Source organism: Phoenix dactylifera, chromosome 10 (genome assembly GCF_051530095.1).
Source record: "Phoenix dactylifera cultivar Ajwa chromosome 10, Ajwa_hap1_PhDact_Kaust_v1.1, whole genome shotgun sequence".
Lineage (NCBI taxonomy): Eukaryota > Viridiplantae > Streptophyta > Magnoliopsida > Arecales > Arecaceae > Phoenix > Phoenix dactylifera.
Window position 1 is genome coordinate 21247095 of NC_143199.1, and position 24967 is coordinate 21272061.

A 24967-nucleotide genomic window follows, 5' to 3' on the forward strand; every position below is an offset into this window, starting at 1 on the left:
GGAGGCTATGCTTTGCAAGGCCTTCCCAGCTACCCTTCGGAGAACCGCTCGGCTTTGGTTCTCTGGACTGAAGCCGAGCTCGGTATCTTCTTTCGAGCAGCTCGGCCGGCAGTTCGCCACCAACTTCGCTGCCAGCCGACGTCAGCGGCGGACATCGGATTTCCTCCTGGACGTCAAACAAAAGGAGGGGGAATCCTTCAGAGAATATCTTGACCGCTTTCGCTACGATCTGGGAGGTCCGTGAGCTCGACTAGTCGATAGCCATGTCGGCACTAAAGATCGGAGCTCGCTCCTATAGATTTCTCTTCTCCATCGAGAAGAGCTTCCCGCCGACTTCACCAAAATACTGGGCCGAGCTCAGAAATATGCAAAGGCCGAGGAGGCTATTGCCTCTGGACGGGGCGCGATCGAGCCGGCCTCAAAGAAGCAAAGGAAGCGCCGCGAGGAGCACGGCCACCCGAGAAGCCGTTCTCCCACCGGGATAGGAACCTGCCTCGGCTGAAGAGCTCGCCTCGGCAGCAGGGACGGCTTCGACCAAGGTCCCCGCCTCGACCAAGATCCCAGCAACGGCCTCGAATGCACCCGGGGAGGTATGAGAATTACACTCCCATTAACGCGCCCCGGGCCGAGATACTAATGGAGATCGAGGGTCGGGACTTCTTCCAACCCCCGCCTCCAATGTGCAATGTAGGAATCCCGCGCAACCCTAGGAAGTACTGTCGCTTCCACCGGGACCACGGCCACGATACGGAGGATTGTTTTCAGGAGCACGAGAGTGTGATAGGCATATACGGGTGAATTATACGGAGGAAGTGCTATAGGCATATCACGAGAGTGACTAATAGAAGACATATCATTTCTTGTGGTAATAGCATTATGAGCATTTGAGGATATAGGCGTGTGAAACTTAGGCAGACAACCCACCAAATCCAACATGTTTCTCTAGTATGATGTGTGTTGGACATACCACATAGGGGGTCCTTGAGCCACAGTTCCCGGTCTGCCAACGTGGATGCACTAGAGGAGTAGGGTAGTTTATACCACTAGGGTGTCCCTTAACCCACTGGCGAGGCCCTGTCGAAGTCCAGAATCGGGCGAGGCTTGGTCGGAGTCGACTTGTAGCGCTATGGGCCCCTACGCTAGTTTAAGAAAATAAAGTTGCGCCTTCACTAACACCTGCAGATTTTGGTGTAACGGTAGCGCTTGATCCTAAAAATTGGTATCAGAGCTATAGGTCTCAAGTTCGAAACCCAGGAATTACATTGGGGGGGGGGGATTGTTGGATATACCACATAGGGGGTCCCTAAGCCACAATTCCCGGTCTGCCAACGTGGATGCGCTAGAGGAGTAGGGTGGGTTATACCACTAAGGGGTCTCTGAACCCACTAGCAAGCCCCTGTTGGAGTCTGGAGTCTGGAGTCAAGCGAGGCTTGATCAGAGTCGACTCGTGGTGCTATGGGCCCTTGCGCTAGTTTCAGAAAATTAAGTTGCACCTTTACTAACACCTGCAGATTTTGGTGTAATGGTAGTTCTTGATCCTGACAATATGTCTATCTACAATTATCACATCCTTATTTATCCTACTCATCTTGTGAGACTCTTGACTTTCATCTTTTCCTACCGCCATTTTTACCACTCTTATGAGATATTGTAGCAAAGGCTGATTTATCTATAGTCCCAACATTCTATAACATAGCAGAATGCCTGCTCTCTCTACTTTGAATAAATGAGTAAACATAACTAAAGTGGTGGCAAATCATCATGTCTCAAAATCTACATATGACCCGACTCAAACTCCATGTTCAAATCAGCTAGAAACTCAAAAATACAGCTCTTCCACAATTTTCTTATATGACCCTGCATCGTCACTACAAGAAGGTTCAAAATTTTGATGGTGGTCCAACTCCTCCCACAAACTACAAAAGGTAGAATAATATTTAACAAGATAGCACTCCCCTGAAGCAAGTAAGCTATTTCCTGTCTTAATTGATATACTCAAGAGATACTTTTTGCTAGGAATATACTTGGGCAGCCACATCCTATATCTCCGTTGCAGTGTGTGTAAGAACAAGTAGCTACAACTGATTTGGGGCGACATTGAATGACAGAAGCCAAGATACAATAGTTCATTTTTTTTTTGTTTCTCACCTCTCATTACTAGGGTCTGACTCTATCGATATTTAAATTTTTCCGCTAATACAACCTTGCTTCTCTCTACTTCCAATAACTATGTTATTCATGATTGAGACCATTCCAAAATTTTTTTTCCATTAACATGATAAAAGTAATTTACAATTATAGGTTCCCTAGCCGGCTACCTTCATTAGAAAATATACATGTTGCTGCTGAAAACTGACTGGCCCTAGGCTCCACGGCGAGTAGCGCGATGATGCTAGAGAGCTCGGTGGTTAGCTTCTCTAGTTATAATTGGAGAAGACGAGCAGCGCTCGGTCGCTACAGCCGAGATTCTCGTCAGATGGTAGCACTCTGACCTAAAACAACACAGAGCAAAGAAGTCCTCTAGACGGAACGATTCGATAAGGGACCCTCCGATGGGGTGTGGTAATCAAGGAACAAGAGGAGGTCGTCTTTCAAGATGTTAGGGTGTTCTTCTTTCTTACCTCTTCTGTCCTTTTTTTTTGTGTATGTTTGGTGGAGGAGCCTACCTACCATCAGACAATTAGGACATATGGATCGACAAGAAGTGATTGGCTTGAATACAGCCTAAACATTGGGCGTGAATACTTCGCACGTGGATGATGTCTTGCCTGTCACATCGGTGGCATCTCGATGATCACTAGGTCCCTAAGTTAGGATGCGGCCAACTGTGGAAGCTCTTGATATGCAAGCTCGGTGGTATGGCACTGGGCCCACCTAGTAGCCGCTCTCGATCCACCACGTATTAGCATCGTGGCGTATTTTAATTGGTTGGACCTTCTAGTGAGTTATAGCCAGTTTGAAGGCGTATAATTTGTCCCTTACTTTCGCAACTGAGTCGACCTATTGTGCTCGGGCTGTAGAAGTAGTTTTTCCAAAAAGTCCGCTTTAATGAAGATTGCAGAGAAGGATGCATATTGCCTTTTTCATTAGGAAAACAGAGATTTTTCAAATCTCGTATTTATGAAGGGCATGGCCTTGCTGTCCTCCACAAAGCATCGTAATCATAGATAAGGCGTCCATGAGTTTAATAGGCATCTGGGTCTCAGCAGCGATCTGAATGTGTCATCTTGGGGCAAACGCCTAAAAGACACGTATCCAAGGCTAGGTGAAGCGTTGCCTTGGAAGGAGTTGCTTAAACCCTCGATAAATAAGGAAGGCTATAGTTGTAACCCATTCACCTTGTTCTTTTACTCTCCATAACCTAGAGAGAGGAGATATGAAGTCGCAGAGCATGACTTGTGCACTTCCGTTGTAAGATTCTCCTTTCTTGTCCCGACTAGAATCTTATTTTTTTTTTTGGTAGGTGTGTATGCCACCTGCATACTTATTAAGATCATCCGCTCCCATTAGCAGAGGTTGGAGGTCGAGAAGAGAAGAGAGGAGGCCGAGGTAAAGACTCGCTTCTTCAGCTCCAAGGCCGAGAGTTTTCAGACGAAGTTAGGATAGATGGTCATTCAGCTGCGAGAGATGCAGCAAGCCATTTGATTGCGGGAGATGCAGCTAGCCATTAGTGAGAAAGGGGCCCGCGTGAGGAAAGACACCGATGTGGAGATTGCCCGCCTGAGGGATGCGGTCGCTGCAATCGAGCTTCGAGCCTTTCAGGTTGAGGAGAAGTTTACTTATGTAGAGGAAAGAGCTGCCCAGTCTGAGGAAAGGGCCAACATCACAACCAAAGAGATCATCTGAGCAAAGGAAGAGGCCTCCCGTGTGAAGAGAGGGCCCAAAATGCTATTGCGGATTACAAAGCTTTTGCAGAGTTCTGCAAGGAGATGCTGGAGGCTGCTGGGGACTCCTTCAAGAAGGGGTTTACCGTTTGCTGGGAAACAATCCATAAGGTGGCTCCTAAACTCGACCACATCCCGATCACCTTCTTAGGCGAGTACTCAGACAAGGAGGCCTTTCTTAGAGAATCAGGGAGCGAGGCCGAGGAAGAACAAGAGGAAGAGGAGGAAGAACATGAAGAAGAGGAGAGGAGAGACGAATGATTGTGTTTGCCATTGTCGGTCTTTCTTTTTCTTCTTCTCCTTTTTTTGTGTTGGCTTGGCTATGAGCCATTGTTTTGTACTTCTCTTCATTTTTTGATGAATGAAATGAAAGTTTGCTCGTCTTTTTATTTACTTGATGGCTCAATTTGAACCGATAAACTTTTCATCTAAAGGGTCGTTAGGTCAAGTACAAGGTTGTTCGGTCAAGTACAAGGCTACTCCATAATTTTGCTATTACGCCCTTTATTTCTCGATATGGTTGCCAAGGTTCCCACCTCGGTGATGCGGTGGTTCCTACTCAGCAATTGTCGTGAGACAAGATCCACTCATTCCCTCAAAAAGCTGCGCACGTCGTCATGCTGACTTGTGGCCAGGGTCTGATGCGTAAGGCTCAAACTTCAATGAGGCGATAATCCCAAATGTTGTTGGAGAAGGTAAGGGCTCTTAGGCAATTTCAGAATTGAATGTGGCCTGGCTAGGGGTTAGACACACGTCCTTTAATTGGAGCTTGGGTGCTTTATTTTCTGTGGTGGATCTTTGCTTATAAATGGAATAAGGTCTACCTTTTAATTCTGTACTGGGTCAAGTACTTTGCCATTCACCTTCACCCAATTCTGGAGAGGCTTTAGCTTGGGTTCATAGGAGTTCTTCACCAGTGGCCGGCCCTCAGTCTGGTGAGGATGGAGGTGGAGCTGAGAGTGGGAGCTATGCAGGGTGCGAAGCTGCATCATAAGCTTGTTAGGTCAATAGTAAAATCGGAAAGCATGTCTTCATGCACCATGGAGGATGAGGGCAAGGCAGCTTCTATTTTGAGGACACGAATCTTCTATTGTCACGGGATGCGAAGAGGTTGAATCCTCGCTGAAGGACTTCGGTCGGGAACCATCGTGTCGTCCTTCAAGAAATCTATGGCAGGAAGCAATCGTTGGACTCCTTCTGGATGTTGTAGTTCGCAAAAAGTCTGGTCACCATCAAATTGCCCATGCTCTTGTATGGATAATCTGATTTTTCATTCTTGTGTAAATACACATCCAGTTGGTTTATAGCCTCCACTATAACTAGAACAATGAATAAAGAATATCTCTTTCGCTTTGTCCTTTTTTGTTTTCGTTCCTATTTGTGCTTATAGTGCTTTTGTGTATAGCGGTTGTGCCTATTGTTGAATAGTTCCCAGCCACTTTGGTGTGCCACCCTTGTCAATGAGGACTGTTGGGGGAAAATAAACAGCCCCAAGGCTCGTAAACCGGCTGCCGGCGCCCGACCTGAGAACGTCCGACCTCTAAGTGTCCGATCTGAGGGTGGCCGAACTGAAGGCGCCCGACCTGACATGCAACTTCGGTCTAAGCACCCTACCTCGGACGCCCGGCCTGATGCCCGACCAGGCGCACGACCTCGAAGTTCGCCAACCTCGGAATCCCGACCTCGCCGCCCACCCACCACGATCACATCCTTCTGAAGCTTAACCAGAGGCCATACCCTATCACCGCCGCTAACAATTAACGCGCATGACCTCTGCAGACCCTCAATTAATGCACATGGTCCCTGCAGACCCTCAGCTCACTCAACAATTAATGCACATGGTCTCTGCAGACCCTCAGCTCACTCAACAATTAATGCACGCGACTCCTGTTATCTACAGACCTCAATCTCTTTACGGCAACTCAGCTCGGCTACGTCCGATCCGTCATGACAGCTCCCTGGCTCCGACCTGATCTCACACGGCAAGCCATTAATACATACGATCGTGCATTAATTCCGACGACATGCTCAACCATACGGTAATTTCTCCCCGTCATATCACAGGTAATCCTATATCTCCCTATAAAAAGGGGGATTGGACTCTGAAGTCCGGGTGATATTTTTTCTCCCCTTCCACTTTTGAATACACTTGCCCCCTCTGACTTAGCCATCGGAGGGCTGGCGCCGGAAACCCCGGCCACCGGCTTTTTGCACGCCACTTGCGGAGGACGCCGCCCGTTGACGGATCGCCGCCCGCCAGTTCTCGTCGGAGCTCCTCCTTTCCAGCGGACCGGTCGCCCTCGGGTCCAGTTTCCAGCAACAGTTGGCGCTAGAGGAAGGGCCCGAGTCGCGGCCATGAAGTTGAGAAGTAAAGGAGCCTCCAATGCTTCCCGGCGTCTTCCACCAAGCCCTGGACATTCCGTCCAAAACTCGCCGCCTTCGGCTGACCCGGTTCCCCAAGTCCAGCCAGAACAGTTCAGCATCCTGGTGCAGCAGGTCCAGGCTTTGGTCGCCGCCATCCAAGGCCCGCGGCGTGAGGAAGCCTCACCCATGCTACCTCCATAAGCCCTGGCCCAACCGGTGCTTCCTCCAAATGGACCGATCCCCCAGGGCCAAAGTCTTCATGGCTCCTCCAGGGCTAATAATGAAGAACGAGCATCTCCCCGGAGAGAACTGTCAGAAAGAAGCCTAGATAGAAGGCCGCAACCTTCGGAGGCTGAGTCGGCTCCGGACCGCCACAAACCGGAGCAGGTTACCGTAACAATCCCTCAGGTTGGGGAGCTCGACAGGAAGGTCGAGAACCTGGAGCGCCAGAATGAAGCGCTTCATAACAGGAAGGCAAGACACGAGGGTGACTTTGAGTTCCCCACCAAGTCCCCCTTTTTTCGCCAGATCGAGGGTGAGCTGGTCCCACCGAGATTCAAAATGCCCCAAGTGGAGCCTTACAACGGGACTGCCGACCCCCTTGACCACTTGGAGAGCTACCGAGCCCTCATGGCATTTCAAGGGTCCTCGGAGACTGTGCTTTGCAAGGCCTTCCCAGCTACCCTTCGGAGAACCGCTCGGCTTTGGTTCTCTGGACTGAAGCCGATCTCGGTATCTTCTTTCGAGCAGCTCGGCCGGCAGTTCGCCACCAACTTCGCTGCCAGCTGACGTCAGCGGCGGACATCGGATTTCCTCCTGGACGTCAAACAAAAGGAGGGGGAATCCTTCAGAGAATATCTTGACCGCTTCCGCTACGATCTGGGAGGTCCGTGAGCTTGACTAGTCGGTAGCCATGTCGGCACTAAAGATCGGAGCTCGCTCCTATAGATTTCTCTTCTCCATCGAGAAGAGCTTCCCCGCCGACTTCACCGAAATGCTGGCCCGAGCTCGGAAATATGCAAAGGCCGAGGAGGCTATTGCCTCTGGACGGGGCGCGACCGAGCCGGCCTCAAAGAAGCAAAGGAAGCGCCGCGAGGAGCACGGCCACCCGAGAAGCCGTTCTCCCCGCCGGGATAGGAACCTGCCTCGGCTGAAGAGCTCGCCTCGGCAGCGGGGACGGCTTCGACCAAGGTCCCCGCCTCGACCAAGATCCCCGCAACGACCTCGAATGCACCCGGGGAGGTATGAGAATTACACTCCCATTAACGCGCCCCGGGCCGAGATACTAATGGAGATCGAGGGTCGGGACTTCTTCCAACCCCCGCCTCCGATGCGCAATGTAGGAATCCCGCGCAACCCTAGGAAGTACTGTCGCTTCCACCGGGACCACGGCCACGATATGGAGGATTGTTTTCAGCTCCGAGACGAGATCGAGGCGCTTATCCGCCGCGGGGTGCTCAATTGGTTTGTGAGGAACCGACGTGAGGAAAGGAGGCCAGTGGAAAATGCCGTGTCGTCTGAAAATCCAAATGACAATAGGCCCATCGCCGGCACCATCAATGTCATCGGAGGAGGAAGCTCGGCTGAAGAGCTGCCAAAGAAGGGGTTCCCTCGAAGTGTCCGCGCACTTCTGAAGTCATCTCGTTCTCGGACGAGGACTTGGAAGGGGTTAAGACCCCTCACGATGATGCTGTGGTCATCTCTATGATTGTAAATAATTTCGATGTAAAGTGCGTCTTGGTTGATAATGGAAGCTCGGCAAATATTTTGTATTATCATGTCTACCAAAAAATAGGGCTGAAAGAAAAATCAGCTTCGGAGGATGAACGCTCCACTAGTTGGATTTACCGGAGACTCAGTTTCGGTTGAGGGCGAGGTCAATTTTCTTGTCACAACTGGGCTCGCCCCTCGAGAAAGCACCGTGAGGACGGATTTTCTTGTAGTTCGCCTGCCTTCAGCCTACAATGCCATTTTTAGAAGGTCGGGACTGAACGCCCTCCGGGCTGTGGTCTCAACTTACCACTTGCTCGTGCGGTTCCCCACCAATTACGGGATAGGCAAAGCCCGTGGAGACCAGGCGGTGGCCAAGCGGTGCTACATGGCGACCTGCAAAGCAAAACCACCGGCCGAAGCGTCAAACCAACAAGAGCTACCGGCCGAGGCACCAACTCAAGCAATGGATCGCATGTTGCCCATTGAAACCTAAGACGTACGGAACGACCTCCGGAAGAAGCGGGTAGAGCCTGGTGAGCCTCTTGCTCGAATTCCTTTACAGGAAAATTGTCCCGAGCTAACCGTGCAGGTCGGCTCCGGCTTGAGCTCCTGCGAAAGGGAGCGCCTGATCAAATTCCTCCGGGCCAACATGGATGTCTTCGCCTGATCGCCCGCCGACATGCCGGAAATCGACCCCGAGGTTATGGTTCACCGATTCCAGGTGAAACCAACCTGCAGACCCGTGAGGCAAAAGAAGCGGGGTTCAGCCCCAGAACGACAGCAAGCGGCGGCCGAGGAAGTAGACAGACTCCTCGAGGCCGGCTTCATCCGGGAGGTCTCCTATCCGGACTGGCTCGCCAACGTGGTCTTCGTGAAGAAAGCCAATGGAAAATGGCGTATGTGCGTGGACTGCACCGACCTGAACAAGGCCTGCTGATAGTCAACTTTAAAGACCACGCAATAGCACGTATCTGGTAGGATTGTGATTACGGGTATCGATCCACAGGGATTGGGATATAGTTGTTTTTTCTTTTAAAAAAAAATAAAATATTTAAAAAGGAAGAGTTGGTGAAGAAAATTAAACTAAGGAATTTTAATAAAGCAAAATGCAATTAAAAAGATATCAGTTTGGGGAAAACCTAGGGCAAGGAATTCACCACTAACATCGGAACAAGGGTTATTTATATTTTAATTTATTCTTGGATTAACATGCAAATTGGCTACAAGCCTAATAAGCATTCGAATAAAATTTCACAAAAGTAATTTGGGCATAATGCATCTTCAGTTGGCATGAAATGTCTACCCTAATCTAAGGTGGCAGCACATCGCATCTTCCCTAAGCATGGACTATCTTATATTTACCTAGTGATCATGAAGAACAGTTGTATAAACTTCACATTTAAAATCACAGAAATTAAATATGAGATGAAATAAAATATTCATTAGAAGCAAAATAAGGTTTATACAACTCCAAGAATAGAAATCAAAAATATAAAACCCTTGGCCCTTTGTTAGGGTTGCATCCAGCCCTAGTGAGGAGATCAACCTTTCATGGAGTGGTGGACGGCAGCAGTAGCACAGCAACGGGCTTCCATCACGATCGGCATCCTTTTTCCTCCCTCCTTCCTTCTTCCTCTCTCAACACTTCATTGTTATTTTTTTATATGTGGGAAGTTATTCCCAAAATAACCAAACTTTTCTCTCCCTCTAGTCTTCGGTGGGAACTCCTCAGAAAAGATGATCCTCCAAGGAAGAAAGCTCTCCTCCTTTTATAGCTTTCACCAGCCCCCTCTCCTCTCTGTTTCGAGTGCAAGATAAACTTCTACTCCTTGATCCTTGGACGCGGTGGATGATTTCATTCTATCCGTGTCTGCTGAAGCTTATCTTCCTGCTGGCGAGAACATGGGATGCTGAAATCTCGGATGAGAGTTGATCACTTCGTTAACGCCGAAGGGAATGCAGATAGCTGGGAATGAACTGGGACCATGAATGTTGAGAGGATCTCGGACGGCTGAACAAGCGTGGGCGAGATGTGAGGATAGGCGTGGGAAGTTTGTTGAAATTCGAGTTTATCCCGTGAGAGAATGCTCTGTTCCGTGAAGCTCGGGAGGATGAAGCCGAATCGTGGGATGATTGCGGACGAAATTTGGGATCAACGGCTCTGTTTTGAAGCTAAAACAGGGGATGCGGAAGCTAAGAACGTGGGTTAAGGATGCTAGATGAGATTGAAGGAAGGCTGAGATCTGATTTTTGGGATGCTGCCGATGGTTGGATGCGGCTGGGAGGAAATCCGGATGAAGTCTGGATTCGGTTGTGGATGAAGATAAGAGTTTGTTTGCTTGGCATGCATTGCGGGAGAAGCTGGGAGATGTCCGGAAGATAAGACCATGCTGTTTTACTCGGAGGGGAGGAAGTTTGGATAAGGAAATCATCGAGGTTGGCTGGGATCAATTCGGAATGCCGGGATGCATGGGACGCTGGGATGTTTGATTTTGAACGGGATCTGGGACGCTGTGGGTGAGAGGAAGATGAGGATAGATCGCGGAGAATGGGGAAGATCTCACGGTTGAAGAAGCTTCTGTTCTTTGGACATGGGAGCTGGGAAAGTGGAGTTGAATCTGTGTTGTACTCGGACGTGGAGGGAATGCGGAGAAATGGGTGGTTGCCGGCTTGGTGTGGGGTTTTGAGTGGCTGATCACAAATGGGATAATTGCCAACCTACGGTCGTGGTATGGGTTCAAATAGTGTACCGTGGAGAGGATGAAACTAATCTCGAGAGGTTGAACTCAATTAGATGCGGGAGAAATTAAACCACAGTGGATGACTTGAGAATTATTGGACTGGACCTGCACACATTAAGCTTAATCAGTAAATAAATAAGTAAAACTCGAATTTTCTTTAATAATTTATTAAAATGTAATGGTGAAGGAAAACACATTTTTTTAGTTAAATTTATAAAATATGTGAATTAAAATAATGATAAATGCTATGAATAAGATATTAGTTTATGCATTATTTAGCATTTATCACCTGCCCAAAGGATAGTTTTTCCCTTTCCAGCATCGACCAGCTTATCGACTCAACCTCGGAACATCAGCTGCTGACCTTCATGGACGTCTTTTTGGGATACAATCAGATCCGAATGGCACCTGAGGATGAGGAGAAGACGGCTTTCATCACCGACAAGGGCACTTATTGTTACAAGGTGATGCCGTTCGGACTGAAGAATGCAGGAGCTACATACCAAAGACTGGTCAGCCAAATCTTCAAAGATCAGATAGGCCGAAATATGGAGGTCTACATGGATGACATGCTGGTGAAAAGCCGAACCGCAGAGCACCATGTGGCCGACCTCAATGAAACATTCTCCAAGCTCAGGAAGTACCAAATGAAGCTCAATCCTGCAAAGTGCGCGTTCGGAGTCACCTCGGGCAAATTCCTGGGCTTCGTAGTGACCCAGCGTGGAGTCGAAGCTAATCCCGAGAAGATCCGAGCAGTGCAAGAGATGGTACCTCCAAAGATGGTCAAGGAAGTGCAGAGGCTTACCAGGCGGATCGCAGCTTTGGAGAGGTTTGTCTCCAGGTCGGAGCGCTGCCTTCCATTCTTTAAGATCCTTAAACGACCGAAGAACTTTCTATGGACGGAGGAGTTCCAGCAAGCTTTTGAAGAGCTTAGGTGCCTTCTTGCCTCCCCTCCGCTACTCACCAAGCCTCAGCAAGGCGAAGTCCTTTATTTGTACTTGGCTGTCTTCCTGATCGCAGTAAGCTCAGTCCTGGTCCGGGAAGAGGACAAGCTACAGAGGCCTGTCTACTATACTAGCCGGGTTCTTAGAGGTCCTGAGACCCGATATTCCAAATTGGAGAAACAATCTTCGCCTTGATCACTTCAGCTCGAAGACTCCGGTCCTACTTTCAGGCCCACACTGTGGCCGTACTGACTGACCAGCCAATGAAGCAAATCTTGCAGAGGTCGGACCGCACCGGAAGGATTGCCAAATGGGCAGTCGAGCTCGGAGAGTTCGACCTCGAATATCGTCCAAGGCCAGCAATCAAAGCCCAGGCGCTCGCCGATTTCATCATGGAGTGCACTTTGCCGGACGACCCCGAGCACCCACTCATGCCAACAAAGGAGACCCCGGGGCTACCGTGGATCCTATATGTGGACGGCTCCTCAACCTCGGGGGGTAGCGGAGCAGGTCTTATCCTTACGAGCCCAGATGGGGTGGTGGCAGAGCAGGCCCTATGCCTTGAGTTTTCGGCTTCAAACAATGAGGCGGAATATGAGGCGCTCATTGTCGGGCTCAAGTTGGCAAAGGAGCTGAAGGCAGAAGACCTGAAGGTCCTCAGTGACTCCCAACTGGTCGTGAGCCAGGTTCTGGGAGATTTTGAAGCGAAGAAGTCGTCAATGCAGAAATATCTCCGAAAGGTGCGAGACCTCACATCCACCCTAGGCTTCTTCAACATCCAGCATATTCCTAGGACAGAGAACCTGAGAGCAGACGAACTGTCGAAGTTGGCGACCTCCCGTATGAGCGAGCTCCCAAAGGCAACGGCGCTTGAATATCTCCAAACACCCAGCACGGAAGAGCCTGAACCGACTATGTGCATCGACACCGAGCCGAGTTGGATGGACGAGCTCGTCAATTATCTTCAAAGTGAAATCCTCCCCAATGATGAGCTCGAGGCTCGTCGAGTCAGACGTCTAGCCTCCCGATTCATATTATATGAAGGCAAGCTCTACCAAAAATTCTTCACCTTTCCTCTCCTCAGATGCCTCTGCCCGTCAGAGGCGGACTATGCTATGCGAGAGGTCCATAAAGGGATATGTGGGAACCATCTGGGAGGCCGAGCACTGGCTCATAAAATTTTGCGCCAAGGGTACTTTTGGCCCACACTCCAAAAGGATGCAACGAACTTCGTTCGAAAATGCGATCGATGCCAGCGAAACACCAATATCCAGCACCGACCCTCGGCCCCGCTGACCTCGATCGGTGCCCCCTGGCCATTCGTCCAGTGGGGAATCGACATCCTGGGGCCGTTTTTCTAGCAACCGGGCAGAAAAAATTTCTGGTTGTCTCCATCGACTACTTCACCAAGTGGGTCGAAGCTGAATCGGTGGCCCGGATCACCGAGCAAAAGATGCGGGACTTTGTGTGGAAGTCGATCATCTGTAGATTTGGACTTTCCCGCATCCTTATATATGATAATGGTCGCCAGTTTAACAATATCCGTTTCAGAGAATTCTGCTCCGAGCTCGGCATTGACCACCGCTTCACCTCGGTCGTCCATCCCCAAACAAATGGAGAAACTGAGGTAACAAATCGCACCATTTTGCAAGGGCTCAAGGCCAGGCACGATCGGTCCAAAGGATAGTGGGTCGAGGACTTGTACAACGTTCTCTGGGCCTACCGGACAACGTTCCGACTACCCACAAGCGAAACCCCTTTCAACCTGGCATATGGGACGGAAGCCATTATTCCTCTGGAAGTCGGTCTCCCGTTCCTGAGAGTGGAGCATTACGACGCCGACTCCAACTCTTCTCGACTCAGGAACAACTTGGACCTCGTCGAAGAGACAAGGAAAGTCGCCCGAGTCCGCATGGCGAGATACCAGCAGAAAACGGCCCAGTACTACAACTCCAAAGTCAAGCTCAAGCTTTTCAAAGCGGGGGATCTCGTCCTCAAAATAGCTGAAGCCTCTCAGCCGACTGAACAAGGGAAGCTAGCCCCAAATTGGGAAGGACCTTACAGGGTCGCGCGAGTCCAGCGGCCTGGAGCGTACAAATTGGGATCTCTTGAGGAAACTTTCATCCCTCGAAGTTGGAACTCCGAGAATCTTCAGATGTACTACCAATAGACCCTTCAGGGGTCATCGACAAATGGCAATACAACTCTCACCCTCCACTTATGATAATTCGCTTACGGTTCTCCATTAATTATTTCATACTCTTTCTGACAACGTGATATCCGTGAATCTCAGGATACCCAACTAAGTTTGGATGCCCGACCAAGCTCGAATGCCCCAGCAGAGCCTGGATGCTCCGCCGCATCGATATCGAGCTCGATCCCGGTCTCCCTCAAAAACCTCGACTGAAGTCGGGATGCCCCGTATGTCGACCGTAGAGTCCCAAACTCCCTCGACCTCGAAAAGCATCGTAGGTCGACAGTGCGTTCCCAAACCCCTCGACCTTGCGCACGATCCCTCGACTAAGGTCGAGATGCCCTGTGTGTCGACCGTAGAGTCTCAAACTTCCTCGATCTCGGAAAGCGTCGCAGTTTGACAGTACGTTTCCAGACTCCTTGACCTTGCGCACGATCCCTCGACTAAGGTCGAGATGCCACGTGTGTCGACTGTAGAGTTCCAAACTTTCTCGACCTCGAAAAGCGTCGCAGGTCGACAGTGCGTTCCCAGACCCCCCCGACCTTACGCACAATCCCTCGAGTAAGGTCGAGATGTCCCGTGTGTCGACCGTAGAGTCCCAAACTTCCTCGACCTCGGAAAGCGTCGCAGGTCGACAGTGCGTTCCCAGACCCCTCGACCTTGCACACGATCCCTCGACTAAGGTTGAGATGCCCCGTGTGTCGACCGTAGAGTCTCAAACTTCCTCGATCTCGGAAAGCGTCGCAGGTTGACAGTACGTTTCCAGACCCCTTGACCTTGCGCACGATCCCTCGACTAAGGTCGAGATGCCCCGTGTGTCGACTGTAGAGTTCCAAACTTTCTCGACCTCGAAAAGCGTCGTAGGTCGACAGTGCGTTTCCAGACCCCCCCGACCTTACGCACGATCCCTCGACTAAGGTCGAGATGCTCCGTGTGTCGACCGTAGAGTCCCAAACTCCCTCGACCTCGGAAAGCGTCGCAGGTTAACAGTGCATTCTCGGACCCCTCGACCTTGCGCACGATCCCTCGACTAAGGTCGAGATGCCCCGTGTGTCGACCGTAGAGTCCCAAACTTCCTCGACCTCAGAAAGCGTCGCAGGTCGACAGTGCGTTCTCGGACCCCTCGACCTTGCGCACAATTCCTCGACTAAGATCGGAATGCTCTGTGTGTCGACCGTAGAGTCCCAAACTCCCTCGATCTCGGAAAGCATTACTAGGTCGACAGCGAGCCCGAGCTCCCTCAATCTCGAAAAGACGGGGTAGTACCTTCGCGGTCCTTTGTGATATTTGACGATAGCGGCAGAATGACATCTACGCAAATTCCTGGTGACAGCGACATCTCCCAGCATGCCGGCGTTCCCTAAGCGGACCCCAGGCCAAAAAATGCCTCTGAAAGCTGGCCGAGGAGCGGAGCGGCTTGCTTCAACATGGGGCGCTCGACTTCGAAGGCACAAAAGGTACATCCCACTTAGCGCCTGCTCCATTATATCCATTTACTTATGAATTGTTGGTGAGATCTCGATCAACCTCGAGACTTTCCCCGACCAAGGTCGGGATGCCATTTTGGATCGACCCAAGGCCGAGGTCCCGTCAACCCCGCGCATGCTCTCCTTATTTATGATCTCCATCTTAGCCCACACAAACCACTCTGAATGAGGGCCCAGCCAAACCCAAACACCAAAAGTCAACGTTCGTTTGTAGCGATGACCTCAACCTTTGATGCTCTGGTCGAGCTCGGGAGTGTCAAGGCACCCACCATATATTTTCATTCCACTTGTCGGTACCTCGACTGGGCTCGGGGCCAATTACCGCGGAGGCCCCAGCGGCAACTTAACTTTGATTCACGGTCTCCTCGAAGACCGACCCCAAAACTTTCCGCGAACATACGGTCGAACACTCCGGAAGATGAATCTGAAAGTCCAGCGAAACCCCTCTTGGGGTCCGAGGCCCGAGCTTGGTGCCTTAGAAATTTGGAAGCCAGGCTCAAGGGCTTGGCAAACTCCGAATCCGAGCTCGACGACTTAGTGAATCTTCCTAAGATTTGAGCCCGGCGCCTAAAAGTTCTTCATCAGACCTAAGCTTGATGGTTTGGCACACATAACCCGAACCTGAGTCCATGAGTTTAGCCGAGCTCCAGCACTTAGAGGAATTCGCCAGGAGGGAATCAACTCGAATGGTTAAAATAAAGGCCTATCCGTTACGCAAAGAAGAGAAAAGTAGACATGAATTCATAAAGAAAGTTCTTTCATTAATAAAAACCCAGACGCTGAAATACAAAATCAGAGACCGGCCATACAACAAGTTTGAAGGCCGATCTCACTCACAAAGGGAAAAAACAAAAAGAAAAGCTAAGTCCTAGGGAGCAGCGGCTGCACCAGTGTCACCCTCAGGGTCATCTATGGTAATAACCTGAGAGCCTTCAGCAGGCGCTGGCTCGGAACCCTCTGCAGCGGCCCCAGCTGGGGCCTCGCCAGAAGCCTCGGGAGCGCCCTCGGCAACCTCCCCGGGAGGAGCCTCCAACATCGCCTAATCGGCCATATCAGCTTCGGTCTCGGCGAGAATTATAGGGACATCGTCCTCGGACTCAGCGCCTATCCCCATCCTCGGACAGATCCCCGAAAGGTCGAGCTGGGGGCAGTACTGGGCCATCTGCCTTCGAAAATTCCCGAAGCCGCGGAGGAACCCGTCCATGGTCTCCTCCTCCAACATATTGTGGAACTCTTCCGACTCCTTGAAGAGCTCCACAGCCTTTTCAGCTCGCTCGAGCGACCTTTTCTCTCGAGCTTCGAGCTGCTCGATCTTCAGGCGGAGAACTCCACCCTCATACTTCTGGCCCGCAGCTTCGGCATGGGCCTCGGCAAGACGCGCCTCAGAGGCGCGCAACTCGGACCGCGCCAGTGTGTGCGCAGCCTTTTCTTCAGCCAGTTGGTCGAGCGCCGATTGTCGCTCGGCCTCGGCGGCCTCCATCCGCGAGACGGCCTCCGCCCGCACTGCCTCAGAATCGGCCAATCCCTTTTCGCCCGTCTCCAACTACCTCTGGAACCGCCGAGATTCATTCTGGCACTCCGAGGCTATGAATACCAGGTTGTCAATCTCGTGGAGGTGCTGCAGAAAAAGAAAGAAGCGGTAAGTTAAGGCAAAGGAAATGACACACAACCAAAACTAGAGAAAGAAGTAACTTACTCGGGCAGCATTACAGTAGGTCTAGTCGACCAACTCGGTGAGGCCAACGGACCTGAACTCAGCCCGATTGGCCGGAAGAAGCGCGTGACGAAACACCGCGCGCACGACCTCGCTGTCGTGGAGGGCCGAGCTGCCCTCGCGAATGGGGGACTCCGAGTCATCGGACTCCCCCTCGATGCGACCTCCAGCCCTCGACGAGCTCGGCCGGTCCGAGCTCGGAACCCCGTCACCCCCGCTTGGCTGGGGGCCTGAACGCCGCAGGCGGACAATCGGCCGATTTGGCCGCTGGGAAATAGGTACATGGCACGCTGGGGACGCCGGGCCCGTCCCCCTTCTGGAGCCCGAGCTCGCCTGCTCGGTAACCGGGGCTTCAACCCGGACGGATCTGGAAAGGCCGGCCCCAGAGCCCCTCGCCTCGGCAGGGGCAGAAGTCGAGGCCGCCCTGGCCTTCTTCCTAGGCTCTGGAAGAGCCCCGCCAGCTTCGGCCGCCCTTCTCTTAAGGCGGAAGAAGAGCGCGGTATTGCTCGTCACCATGTTGGGAATGTCTGAAAAGGAAAGAATCTTTTCAAGTATTAAAATCAATGATTAAGAAAAGAAAAAGAGCGAATAAGACTAGCAAAACAAAGGAAGCAATGCAACCGCTCTTACCCTCGGGGCGCGCCGAGCTTAGGCCGACGTTCACCAAAGCCTCCTCGCTCAGGAGGTCGGTAATAGTGATGTCACCTCCGAGGCTGTGTAGGGCATCAAATGCCCTCTGCTCGTCTGCCGAAAGATCGGTGAGCCGGTTGAGAGCCTTCAGTCGAGGAGTCCCCCATCTCAGGTCAAACCCCCGCGAGAGCTCGGAAGCAAGAAAGAAAAACCTCCCCTTCCAGTCATGGATAGAGGAGGGGGCACCTCGGAAGAGGGACATACCGCCTCGAAAGGCGAAGTATAGCCACTCCCCATCCGCCGGGTTTGACTTCAACAAGAAGCACCGGCGGAAAACACCTACCAGGGTCGGTATCCCATGTGCAAGGCAAAGGGATATGAACCCAATAATGGTCCTCCACGAGTTCGGGGTGAGCTGAGCTGGGACGAGCTGGTACTCCACCAGCAGCTCGTTCACGAACTCATGAAGGGGGAACCGGAGGCCGGCCCAGAGTGTCTCGACGTACACTCCGATCCGGCCCGGAGGGGGCCTCGTTACCCGGTCCTCCGACCCTGCGGGCTCAAGATGAAACTCGGGCCGAAAAAAGAACCGGGAACGGACCAAGTCCAGTTCCTCTTCGGTCAGGTTAGACCCGACCTCACTAGGACCACGACCCATCCCAGAAAAGAAGAGGGACGACCGAAAAGACAAAAAACCGAAGGAAAGCAAAGAAGAAAATGAGAAATAAGGGGGAGAAGAAGGAGAAGAAGGGAACCCCCGAGACTACGTGGGAAAAAGACCTATGAGGCGGCCGCCGGAAATCGCCTTAGCACGCTGCCGGGGAGACTCGGTCGGACGAAGGAAGAAGAGAGAAAATGAGTGAGAAAGAAAAAGCAATAACGGTCAAGCGAGACCTTTTTAGGGCTAAGGCAAGGGGTTTATATATACCTCCCCAACGGCCCAGATCGGCGGAACTAAATCCCGCCCTCTGGCCAGATCTTGCCACGTGTCGGCCCCGAAAGCCGAGACGGCACACTTAACCTGGATAGACGCTTCGAATGCAGAATCATGCAGCGTCCCATCGGATCCCGAAGCCCCATTACGAGCCCGCCACACGAGGCAGCCTCGACGGACGACAGGACGTCGCCCCGTCTCCTCTCATTAAAGGAACCCCGAAGCCTGCGGAACGCCGAAATAATTTAAGACCCCCTCGCCCCCAGCACAATTAAGGCAGCTACTTTCCGTGCCCGAGCTCGTAAATGGCTCGATCTCGGAAGTCGGGGGATAGTGTTGGAGGAAAATAAACAGCCCCAAGGCCCGTAAACCGGCTGCCGGCGCCCGACCTTAGAACGTCCGACCTCTAAGTGTCTGACCTGAGGACGGCCGAACTGAAGGCGCCCGACCTGACACGCAACTTCGGTCTAAGCACCCTACCTCGGACGCCCGGCCTGATGCCCGACCAGGCGCGCGACCTCCTTATTCGCCAACCTCGCCGCTCACCCACCACGGTCACATCCTTCTGAAGCTTAACCAGAAGCCATACCCTGTCACCACCGCTAACAATTAACGCGCATGACCTCTGCAGACTTCTGGCTTACTCAACCATTAATGGGCATGGTCCCTGCAGACCCTCGGCTCACTCAACAATTAATGCACATGGTCTCTGCAGACCCTCAGCTTACTCAACAATTAATGCACGCGACTCCTGTTATCTACGGACCTCAAGCTTTTCACGGCAACTCAGCTCGGCTACGTCCGATCTGTCATGATAGCTCCCTGGCTCCGACCTGATTTCACACGGCAAGCCATTAATACATATGATCGTGCATTAATTCCAACGACATGCTCAACCATACGGTAATTTTGCCCCATCATATCACAGGTAATCCTATATCTTCCTATAAAAAGGGGGATTGGACTCTAAAGTTCGGGTGATATTTTTTCTCCCCTCCCACTTTTGAATACACTTGCCCCCTCTGACTTAGCCATCGGAGGACCAGCGCCGGAAACCCCGGCTATCGACTTTTTGCAGGCCACTTGCAGAGGACACCGCCCGTTGACGGATCGCCGTCCGCCAGTTCTCGCCGGAGCTCCTCCTTCCCAGCGGACCTGTTGTCGGCGCCCTGCACCGGAACCCACTCACACCAGCGCCGCCACCGACGTCGGACAAGCAAGAGAGATACAAACGGATAAGCACTCTCTCGCTCCCTCGACTCCGGACTCAAGGATCACCTCTTCGCTCCGCCTACGAAGGGCAAAAGATTACCCCGTGGTATCAGTAAGATAAAACACTTGAGCACCGCAACGGATTATCAAAGATCAAAGGAAGAAGAAGGAAGAAAATAGCAAAGCAAACACAAAAATGTAACGAGGTTCGGCTACAAATAGCCTACGTCCTCCACCGCTCCAAATCTCAATAAGGATGAACTGATTACAGAGATAGCACACACCCGAACGATCACAAGCGATCGATCTATAAGAGATTCACACAGAATTCCCTTTGCACAAGAAGTAGGATCCCAATCCTCTTCTTCTCTAGAACCCTAGCCTCACAAACAAGAGTCTCTCTCAAATATACGGCCAATCACCTTACCCTAGGGCTCTCATGAGTCCTATATATAGTCTCAAGACCTTCAGATGATCATAGCCGTCGAAACGCCACCAAAAACACCAAAAGAAAATCGTCCGTACGATTTTTCGCGAGCCCGAGTCGACTCGGCTGAAGTCCGAGTCGACTCTGGCACGTCTGAACAACTTCCAGTTTAACTGGCACGATCTCGAGTCGACTCCACTGTATCTCGAGTCGACTCGACGATGCTCCGAGTCGACTCGACTGTAGTTCGAGTCGACTCTGACAGTCCAGACAGAAACATGGTTTTTGCGGCTTTCTCCTCTCGGGTCGACTCGACAGACCTCGAGTCGACTCGACTGTTCCCGAGTCGACTCGACTGAAGCTCGAGTCGACTCCGACAGTCCGCCAGACAGAAAACTATGCAGAATTGATTTTCCTTCAATTCTCTTCATCACCAAAGGTCTCCACATACCCCAACAATCTTCCACTTGGAGACCTTGGGTATATCCTCTTGTTACTTGGCTCTCCTCTGTGCTCCCACTGAAACTAAATCATCCTAGTGAAATAGGTACGATGCCTCCTCAACGTCTTCAAGCATGAAGACCAGCAGAAGCTGAACAACTCCTCAGCTTCTCCACCGTGACGACCTTCGTCAACATATCTGCAGGATTCTGACTTGTATGAATCTTCTCCAACTTGACGAGTCCCTGCTCGAGCAATGACCTCACGAAGTGGTACCGTATGTCAATATGCTTCGTCCTTGAATGGAAAGCTGAATTCTTTGCCAGATGAATTGCACTTTGACTATCTGAATATAACATGCAATCCTTCTGTTCCTTCCCAAGCTCCTTCATCAAGACTTGAAGCCATATTAGTTCCTTGCACGCCTCTGTGGCTGCCACATACTCCGCCTCCGTAGTCGACAATGCAACAACTGGTTGCAACCTGGAAATCCAACTGACGGCTCCACTGCCCAAGGTGAACAAGTACCCTGTCGTGCTTCTCCTGCCGTCCAAGTCCCCTGCCATGTCTGAGTCCACATAGCCCTGTAACCGGATCTCAGAACCTCCATAGCACAATGACATGTGCTCAGTGCCTTTCAGATACCTCAGTATCCATTTGACCGCGCGCCAATGCTCCAAGCCTGGGCAGCTCATGAAGCGACTCACAACTCCCACTGCTTGAGCAATGTCTGGTCTCGTACACACCATAGCGTACATCAAGCTCCCCACTGCCGATGCATACGGGATTTTTGACATATTGAGCTCCTCCACCCGCGTCTTCGGACTTTGCCCTTTTGAGAGCTTAAAATGGGCACCCAGCGGTGTGCCAACAGGTTTGGCACCCTCCATGCAGAATCTCCTGAGTACTCGGCTGATGTACTCCGCCTGAGATAGTCTGAGGATATGTTTAGACCTATCTCTACTGATCCGCATCCCAAGGATCTGTTTTGCTGCTCCTAGATCCTTCATTGCAAATTTTCTTGACAGCTTCAGCTTCAATTTTGCAATCTCATGCATGCTAGCTCCTGCAACTAACATGTCATCAACATACAATAGCAAGATAATGTAAGATGTACCGAAGTCCCGGAAGTAGCAACAGTGATCCTCCTGACATCTCCTGTATCCTATCTCAAGCATGTAACTATCGAACTTGAGATACCATTGTCTGGGTGCCTGTTTCAAACCATAGAGGCTTTTCTTTAGTTTGCAGACTAAGTCACCCGTGCCAGCTGCAATGTATCCCTCCGGCTGCTGCATATATATCTCCTCATCGAGATCTCCGTGGAGAAAGGCCGTCTTCACATCAAGCTGCTCTAAGTGAAGATCCTCTACTGCCACCATGCTCAGCACCGCTCGAATAGTACTCATCTTGACTACAGGAGAAAAGATCTCTGTGAAGTCGATACCTGCTCTCTGCTGAAATCCTTTTACAACCAGCCTGGCCTTGTATCGCTTCTTCCCGCCTTGCTCTTCCTTCAGCCTGTAAACCCATTTGTTTGACAGTGCTTTCTTCCCCTTGGGCAGATCCACCAAATCCCACGTTTGATTCTGCTCCAATGACTTCATCTCATCATCCATGGCCAACTCCCACTCCTTCCTGGTATCAACCTCCAATGCCTCCATGAAGCATTCAGGTTCGCCATTATCTGTGAGCAGCAAATAACTAAGAGTCCCATCATACCTTTGAGGAGGCTTCCCATGAGTACTACGAGTGGACCTTCTTAGTTGTGGAGGGGGTGCCAATGCTTCAGGTTCTTGCTCTGACTGAGTCTTCTGACCAGAATTTGTAGACTCCTCTTCAGGATCCACAAAACACGGCTCAACAGGTTTTGTTTCTGATTCAGTGCTCTGCTGCATTTTCTCATTGAATACCACATCATTACTACGAATGATCTTCTTGTGTTCGGGATCCCAAAGCCGGTACCCAAACTGTTGACCTCCGTATCCAACGAAAATACACTTCTTTGATTTGGCGTCTAGTTTGCTTCTTTGACTGGAATCAACATGGACATAACTGGTACAACCGAATACTCGTAAGTGCGCCAAATCAATCTTCTTCGCTGTCCATGCTTCCTCAGGAATCCCAAATTCAAGTTTCTTTGATGGCCCTCTGTTGATCAAGTAGGCAGCAGTGTTAACTGCTTCCGCCCAAAACTGCTGTGGCAATCCAGCATGTATCCTCATACTCCTGGCACGCTCATTAATTGTTCTGTTCATCCTTTCAGCAACTCCATTTTGTTGTGGTGTTCCTGGAACTGTCCTTTGCCTGACGATCCCAGCATCTGCACAGTAGTCCTCAAACTCCCTGCTACAATACTCACCACCGTTGTCCGATCTCAGGCATTTCAACCTCTTTCCTGTCTCGAGTTCTACCATCACCTGCCATCTCCTGAAGACCCCAAATACCTCTGACTTGTGCTTCAAGAAGAACACCCAAAGCTTCCTGGTAGCATCATCAATAAAAGTAACATAGTACTGAGATCCACCAATGGAAGAAACTGGTGCAGGCCCCCACACGTCCGTGTGCACGAGATCTAGCTTTTCTTGCTTCCGAGGTTTACTTTCTTTGTTGAATTAAACACGCTTCTGCTTTCCGAGAACACAATCCTCACAGAAGTCCATCTCAACACTCCTGAGACCCTGCAGCTTTCCCAACTGGTGCATCACCTCTAGTCCCTGATAACTCATGTGCCCAAGTCTACAATGCCATAACTTGGTGTCCACATCTGCTGCAACAACTCCAATAGAGTTCTCCGTGCCGTTGGTAACATAAAGTGTCCCAACCTTCTTGCCACTAGCCACCGTCAACGAACCTCTGGATATCTTCCACTGATCAGCTGTGAAAGTAGCCTTGTACCCCTGGCTCGCCAACTGTCCAACAGAAATCAGATTCCTCTGCAGTTGAGGTACGTGCCGTACGTCCTCAAGCTCAAGTGAAGATCCAGAAACCAACTTCACTTCCGCGCTTCCCCTTCCTTGTATGGTGCAAGGCTCTCCATCCCCTAGGTAGACTTTGCCAAAGTCTCCCTTCTCATATCCTTCAAGAAGCTTCCGTTGGGATGTAGCATGGAAAGACGCGCCCGAGTCTATCACCCAAGACTCGTCACAGGTAGACAAAGATAGAACAAGGGCATCCATATCACCGTCTTCAGCAAGATTTGCCAGATCCTTGCTGACTCCTTCGGTGTGGTCGCCTTGCTTCCCTTTAGGAGATTTGCAATCCCTCCTAAAGTGCCCCGTCTTCCCGCAGTTCCAGCACTTCGCTCCCTTGTTCTGAGGTGCTCGAGACCTGCTGGATCTCGACTTCGAGTCGCTTCGAAAACGACCGTCCTTCTTTTGTCTTCCCCGGTCAGAGGTGTTTAGTGCACTTCCAGACGACTCCGTAGCTCCAGAAGATTTCCTTCTTGCTTCTTCACTCAGAAGCACTCCCACAACGTCATCAAAAATCAACTTTCCCGTTGCCGAAGAGTTGCTCACCGCCATCACTAGGCCCTCCCAGCTATCAGGCAATCCGGAGAGGATTAGCAATGCCCGAATCTCATCGTCAAAACTAATCTCCACTGACTCCAACTGGGCCGTGAGTCCATTGAACTCGTTGAGGTATTCTGCTATGCTGCCGCCATTTTTCATACGAAGATTAAACAACCTCTTCATGAGAAATACCTTGTTTGATGCTGAGGGTTTCTCGTACATCCGCGACAATGTTGCCATCAACTCCATCGTCGTCTTCTCGTTTTTGATGTTGAATGCCACTTGTGATGCAAGTGACAATCTGATGGTGCCGAGCGTCTTCCGATCGAGGACCTCCCAGTCTTCATCGGACATCTTCTCTGGTTTCTTTGCTCTACCTCCAAGAGGTAAATAGAGATCCTTCTGGTAAAGGTAATCTTCTATTTGCATCTTCCAAAACCCGAAGTTCGTGCCATTGAACTTCTCAATTCGCAACTTTCCTTCATCCGCCATTGCAGAATAACCAATAGCTCTGATACCAATTGTTGTCGGCGCCCCGCACCGGAACCCACTCACACCAGCGCCGCCACCGACGTCGGACAAGCAAGAGAGATACAAACGGATAAGCACTCTCTCGCTCCCTCGACTCCGGACTCAAGGATCACCTCTTCGCTCCGCCTACGAAGGGCAAAAGATTACCCTGTGGTATCAGTAGGATAAAACACTTGAGCACCGCAACGGATTATCAAAGATCAAAGGAAGAAGAAGGAAGAAAATAGCAAAGCAAACAC

The 24967-nt window shown here is 51.0% G+C and overlaps 2 protein-coding genes across 2 annotated transcripts; both read left to right on the forward strand.

Annotated features, from left to right (window-relative positions):
- Positions 1 to 11466: 11466 nt before the first annotated feature.
- On the forward strand, positions 11467 to 11841 carry LOC148702297 (uncharacterized). Its single transcript, XM_088705302.2, has one exon. The coding sequence runs from the start codon at positions 11467 to 11469 to the stop codon at positions 11839 to 11841; it is 375 nt and encodes a 124-aa protein (XP_088561428.2).
- Positions 11842 to 11909: 68 nt separating this feature from the next.
- On the forward strand, positions 11910 to 13007 carry LOC148702298 (uncharacterized). The gene has a single exon (XM_089925709.1). The coding sequence runs from the start codon at positions 11910 to 11912 to the stop codon at positions 13005 to 13007; it is 1098 nt and encodes a 365-aa protein (XP_089781835.1).
- Positions 13008 to 24967: the final 11960 nt, after the last annotated feature.